This window comes from Haliotis rubra, unplaced genomic scaffold (assembly GCF_003918875.1).
Source record: "Haliotis rubra isolate DU_JTF1 unplaced genomic scaffold, ASM391887v1 Scf642, whole genome shotgun sequence".
Taxonomy (NCBI): Eukaryota; Metazoa; Mollusca; class Gastropoda; order Lepetellida; family Haliotidae; genus Haliotis; species Haliotis rubra.
In genome coordinates, this window is record NW_025767349.1 from 381,876 (window position 1) to 388,777 (window position 6,902).

Here is a 6,902-nt window from a genome sequence, read left to right on the forward strand (position 1 = left end):
AAGCTCATTTCTGGTGTTGTGCGATATTGCTGGAATATTGCTAAAAGCCCGTAAAATCATACTCAATCACCCATTCAAGGAAATTATTTCTGTTTCAGATTCTTTTGAAATGGTTGACCCAAACAGCCTTGATGCCCTGGAGGCCGACCTGGCAGAGGTCGAGCGGCAGCTGAAGGAAGCTGATATAGATGCTCAGTACAAATATATTTCCAGTGCCAATGACAATGTGAAAAACCTTGTGCGCAAGTACACGGAGGACTATTCCCAGTTGAAGGAAGATGTTGACAATATAGAGGACATCAAGGACTCTCTGATTGATGGCTGCTTTAAGAGTATAGAGATTGAGTCTCCAGCTGGAGGCAGATAAAACAGCAGACAAGACTGTGGAGTTAATGTTGAAAGACATGGGGCTATGGTCAGTGTCAAGCGGAGGCGTGGACAACTTTCTTAATCCTTTGCTTACTCAGGTATATGTCAGAGTTGCTGTGATCTTCCTACACCTGGAAACCAACTCAGCAGAGGGACGTCTTGGCTAGCTTCCTCAAGGTCACTAGTCGTCATGTCAACCTTGACCTATATCAGTGACCTTTACCTTCAAGAAGACCTTGTTCAGCTGTCTTGACCTCAGCATTGATGGTATTCGTGCCTTATTACCTCCTAAATATAGCCATAGACCCTCATTGCCGAACAGCCTCTGTCGGAATGCTAGAACTGCATTTACTTATATAAGTGTACAGTGTATCTTATGAATAATATTGAAGGAGCCTAGCACTAGAGTTTTATGTCACATTTCTTGCTATAATTGTCCAATGTCCATGTCGGGAAGAATAGGAAACGGAACAAACAGCTGGTATTCAAGGGGCCAGTCTTATCTCAGAAACAACCCAGCTGCTTTCTAATCTGTGGTAGTCCGTAAACAGTAGTCGTCCATGCCTTGTCCCAGTTCTTCTATGCATCTGGCAAGTCCAAACAAGGACCCCTTTCAGTTCAAATAATATTTGACAAACTATGCTTGGTTGAAATGTGACATATAAAGTCTGAAGTCTCCTTACCTTTATGTACCCTTGTTTAATTCTGTATGTTCATATATTCCGAAGCAATGATTGTCATGTGTTTGATTAATTGAACAAAGTGTTTTGCATAATAACAAACTTAGAAGTGGGCTGTATTTGAATTTAAAGATATTTCTGTGATTCTCAACATGCTGGAATAATTTCAGTGTTTATTATTTGGTGTGGATAGACATTGAGCAGCGTGTCCCACCTGTGTTAGCATTGGAAGTTAAAGTGAGGTGGGTTGTCAAAGGTTGCGCTAGTGGTCTGCTGTGGGGAGTGATGAATATTCAGCATGTCTGTAATCTCGGCACCAAGTCTGGTATTGCTCATCCAAGTGTCTGTCTGTATGTGTGTCCTTATGGGCGATAACATCCACCCAAGCCTTTCCTAGATGTACAAAACACGTCTTCATTATCTTCCTTTCACCAAGTGTAACCCTTGAGAAATGCCAGACTCAAATAGTTCCTCGGTAACCGAGACTGGTCGTGAGAGTTGATTTGTTCTTTGGTCAGGTTCATTAACTTGGTTGATATCGTATCAACCATTGGCATTGATCGTTGTTCAGAATATCATCTCTTGTTTGTTTGGTCCAGTTCAGCTATATAAGGGTTGCTGACCTGTATATCCTTGATGAACACAGTGTGTATCCTAATGTATCTGTGATGATAATGGCACAGAAGCTGATATGCTACTAGAACTGGATTTTGTATTCAGGTTCATGTGAGTTGAAAAGCTCAAATTAGTGTTTACTTTGTGAATTCAACATGTAATCATAGGACCAAATAGCTTCAGTTTCTCTGAATGTGGCCATGTGATGTCATGGTTTGCATGTACCACATTCGACAATTCTACTTCACTGCTGTGCTGCATTTAAAAGTGAGATTTGATCATCTGTTTTGAGGGCATTGTTTAGTCAGATCTCATTTCTGGTGTCCCTTGCTGTGATGCTACTGGAATATTGCCTAAAGCAGCGTAAGACCTCACTCACTCACTCACTCAATCTTGTTAAATCCAAGGACTGTGCATCAGGGAAAGGCTTGGACGACTTGGTCTGACCCTTGGCATGTGGAGTATGTAGAGTTGCTGAGTTGTATGTTACATAATTATACACAAGCATTCTGCCTTCGGTCATCTCATCTCTTATGGTGCTATTTATGTTCATATTGTATGGTCCTCTTTATCCAACCTCCGTATACACCAACTATTCACTAGTTTAGTGACAACCAATCACATCTTGCCATAATCAACGTGTTCTGAGTTCCAGCAGAGGCCAGACTGTGGTCAGCCGTTCTAGATTCTGTGTACTTGACCGCTACTGTAAGGCAATTAGCTATAATGCATCCAGCCCTCTTTTGCATGGTAGAAGAATTAAGATGTAGCTTGTTTGGATGAGCGGCATCCCCAGCTTTGAAATGTGCCAATGTGTTAGTAGTAATGTAGCTTTTGTACAGGCGTTTTAGATCGAGTTGACTCTACCAGTTATTTATTATTTCATTGGAGGGCACCTTTTTAATTCCCAAATTTATTTTGGCAATTCGTGTATTTCAATTGTAATGTTTTGATGATGTATCATGATAATGTCACTGTAATCAGCTTAACTGTGAATGAATATCAAATTTAATGCTCATAAATTCATAACCACCCTGTACTAAAACATTGTTATTTTTGTACGATGAGAAATATTTTTGAAATTACCTGAACAAAATTTTATTTTTGATGCTCAGTCAGTGACTAATTTTTCATGTGCCTTGCCCCAGAGGGGAAAGTGAATCGTGTACAGTTTTGTTGCTATGAGGTAGTCTTGTGATGTTTAGTGCACGAAGAGCTTGGAAACCAGTAAGCATGTCGTCATATATACCATACCAGTTTATCCATAGGATTCACATTTCAGATGTCATTTTCAATCATGATGTTTAATTTTATTACTGAGAAATGAAGAGATTAATATACCATTAGACCAATCTACTTTCTCCTGTCTCTAAGCCATATACTGGTTGTATATGTGTTGGTTCATCAGGGACAAGATCAATAGTTTACATTTAACGTTGTTCTGAACACTAGCGACAATCAGTAGTGACAGCAGAATAAGACGTATCAAGCAACACGATGGTGCTGTAGAAAACGTGGCAAACAATACATCCATAATGAGCAGCTATTTACTGATATTTTTGTGAATTGGATTTTTTAATAATATAATTTATCTAAAAATTTATTAAGGAACACCAATATTTTTTTCATGTGACTATAGTTAATCTGTCATACGTGATTCAAATGTCGTATGACATTATTAAGTTTGTCGTGTCATGTTATGACATTTACTGTCACCATGTGAAAAAATCAGATGTTTTGTCACATTTTGCATCCATAGTTAACAAGGGAAAATATATTTTGAGATTAAATGTGATCAAATTTTTCACCTGTTTGATTGGCTTAGTATAACAGTAACAGTATAGGTAAGATATGTTATGTAGGAGAACTTCTTAATAGAACATGAGCATCATAATAGAATAAAGAAGTTGTCGTCCATAAAATATCTTGCCTTTAAAAACCGAATTTCTTGTAGCTGAGCACAGGTGTCTATACATTAATTAATAATTGATGTGTAGTTTAATGATTCTATATATTTACTGATGTTTATCAAAAGTTAGAGGCATGTCACGATTAACATCCCATGTGTTGCGTGCTCTTTACAGGACAACTGAGTCTTACACTGTTAGAAATTAGGATATTTAAACACAAAAACCTCACTTTTCTTAACGGCCAGTATTGTTGATATTGTAAGTGTGCTATCAGCATCCATTGATGGGAAGGGTTAAGGATTAGTGTGAAACTTTTAGTGTATTCCGATCTCTGTAATCTGTCAACTTTTGTACAAACCCATTGTACTTACCTGTACGTACCTGTATTCTGTAGATACAACATTTGATGTCCTAAACGGAGTCTCTTTTCTACATTTTTGTATTAACATGCAAATAAATCTTTTTACAAATATGTTTTATGTCCAAGTTTTGTCAGCGGTGGAAAAAGCAGAAATATTAAAACTGACAGAATATGGAAATCAGCTTGTGTTAAAACATGAATCCAGACTTTTCATGGTGGGGTGTGGTCTTGTTCATAGATCCCAGGGCCCCGTTTCACAAAGCTCTCGTAAGCCTAAGATGTTGTAATTTTTCTCGTAGCATCCAAAGTCTCTATGTTACAGTATCGGAGGTACGAATGCTACGGACCACCTCCGATGGTGTAGTGTTTAGAGCGTCCGCCCGGAGAGCGGAAGGTCGCGGAAGGTCGCGGGTTTGATCCCCGACGCGTCATACCAGAAAGACGATAAAATATGGTACTTGTTGGTCCCTGCCTGGCGCTCGGCATTAATGGGTACAACAAGGACTGGTCGGCTTGGAGTCAGTATAATGTGTCTGAGTGGGGTATTCATGCTTCACTGCGGTATGGTATCTCAGTGGGCTAGCACTTTAAAACCAGCTTAAGTCTGGGCTAGTACAAGCAGCCACACATACACACGCATGCACGTCGTCATATAAGCGAAATATTCTCAAGCACGACGTTAAACACAATTTCACCTCGCCTCACGAATGCTACGAGAAAAGTTGCGAGATCTTAGGCTTACGGGAGCTTTGTGAAACGGGGCCTGGTCACAAATCAGTTGAAGTTAAGCAAGATTGGTCAAGGAAGGTGACCATGTTTGGCAGCTTGACAGCTGATATTTTCTAGAACCTTAGTCCTGGCCCACAAGGAACCACACATGACACATGTGGCCTCACCTTAGTCAAGTACACTTGTTCAAAATTGCACCTGGTTACCTTGCAGTGAAAGGGTACCTGATGGGATACGTGTTATGACTATTAATCTTGGGTTAGGTCAGACCAATTTTATTTCTTGTTTTACTGATCCGCTGGTCTATATTTTCAAGAATAAGAAACGAAATAGAAGTTAATTTTTCCCCATTCCAAAAATAAAATCCTATTGTTTTTATTGGCCAAAAATGTAAACTTACAAGAAAATATTTTTAGATTGAATTTTGCCCCATACACACATCAGAAAATGACAACAGTAAAATATTAGTATTTAAAAGGAATATTACTTTTACTGGTGATTTTGTTTTTTGTCCTCTCCTGCCTTTAGGTTTTCTATGGACAAAAATCCGTAAAACAAGAAATAAAATTGGTCTGGCCTTAACTGGGGTAATAATGTCAATTATGTTGCATGCACTTACAGCATAACTACTGTGGAGGTCAGCGTCATATAAATGGCCTTACTATTTGCAAGATGTCGGCCTCTCACTATCTGTTCGAACCTGAATCAGATATGAGGCCTGTGGGTTTGTCAGCGTGTGCTTTGGTCGTGGGTTTCACCAAATTGGTAAACTGGCTGCTTTCCTCCCTTGTCAAGGGTGTGATGTACGTTTGTTCGACACAACTGGTAAACCAGCAGTGAATGGGTACCTGGTGGGATAAGTCATATCACTATTAATCTTAGGTTAATCCCCTGGATGCGAGAAGGACATATATGTCGTTACTCTGCAACCCTCACTTTGAAGTCGAATATAATTCAAAACATATCACGCACACAAATACACTTCACAGTTTCAAATTCTGAGCGACATTTGCTGTTTCTTGATACCATTCATTATTACCTAGGCAAAGCAAAAGTGTTGAAAATGACCTTTCAAAATTGGCTACATCATAAATATCGCAATTTTTTACGTTGCGAGGTCGCGATTCATGGAGTTATTTTGGTCGTGTGAAGTACAGACAAGACCATTAATTATTGTCAACTCACTGGTCTCGTGAGAAATTTGGAAATGTTTATTTCCGTGCTGGTACGCCCAAAGCTTCCGACCTCTGTAAGGGGATCGGGTGGTCAGACTCGCTGATTTGTTTGACACATGTCATCGTACCCCAATTGCGTAGATCGACGTTCATGCTGTTGATCACTGGATTGTCTGGTCCAGACTCGATTATTTACAGACCGCCGATACATAGCTGGAATATTGCTGTGCGCGGCGTTAAACAATAAACCAAACAATACTGCGTGGTACGGTTGAATGTCACGGATTGCTGGGGCGGTGGGTAGCCTAATGGTTAAAGCTTCCACTCGTCACGTCGAAGGCCCGGGTTCGATTCCCCCAAGGGTACAATGTGTGTAACCCATTTTTGGTGTCCCCCCGCCGTGATATGCCGGAATATTGCTAAAAACGGCGTAAACCTAACTCACTCACTGACTGTTGCATCAAACAACAGCCAATCGCTTTCTTACAAATTGAGAGTGATCACAATCTGATGCGCACGTAAAATATTTCACTTCACCAAGACATTGCATGTTGGTCAAGACTGTCGTCGTCGAATACCACCCCCGTGTTGTCAACATGGACCGTCTTTTGTGTGGCATGGTGGGGGATCGAATTACCTGTCAGCTCTCACGACAGAAGTATTTTAATCGAAAATACAATTTTATACCAGATATTTCCCGGACTCACTGTAGTCATGTCAGCCATTTGGCTTTATATGGACGGGGCTGCTTACATAGATGAAATTTAAACGGGAACTTATACCGTGTTGGTGTAACTGTAGTTACCACATTCTTGTGAACCCGTGAAGATCCGGTTAGAACTGGTCTTCAGCAACCCACGGTTTTCCTAAGAGGCGACTAACGGGATCGGGTGGTCAGGCTTGCTGATGTGGTTGACACAAGTCATCGTTTCTCATTTGCGTAGATCGATGTTCATGCTGTTGATCATTAGATTGTCTGATCCAGACTTCATTATTTCCAGACCGCCGCCATATAGCTGGAATATTGCTGAGTGCGGCGTTAAACAGCTAACCGACCAAATGT

The 6,902-nt window shown here is 40.2% G+C and overlaps 1 protein-coding gene across 1 annotated transcript in view; it reads left to right on the forward strand.

The window, feature by feature from the left end:
- Positions 1-4,048, forward strand: part of LOC124256887 (laminin subunit gamma-1-like) — a 99,484-nt gene extending 95,436 nt beyond the window's left edge. The window contains 1 exon segment of the mRNA XM_046690857.1: positions 99-4,048. Coding sequence (XP_046546813.1) covers positions 99-367 — 269 coding nt within the window. The 3' untranslated portion in view covers positions 368-4,048.
- Positions 4,049-6,902: the final 2,854 nt, after the last annotated feature.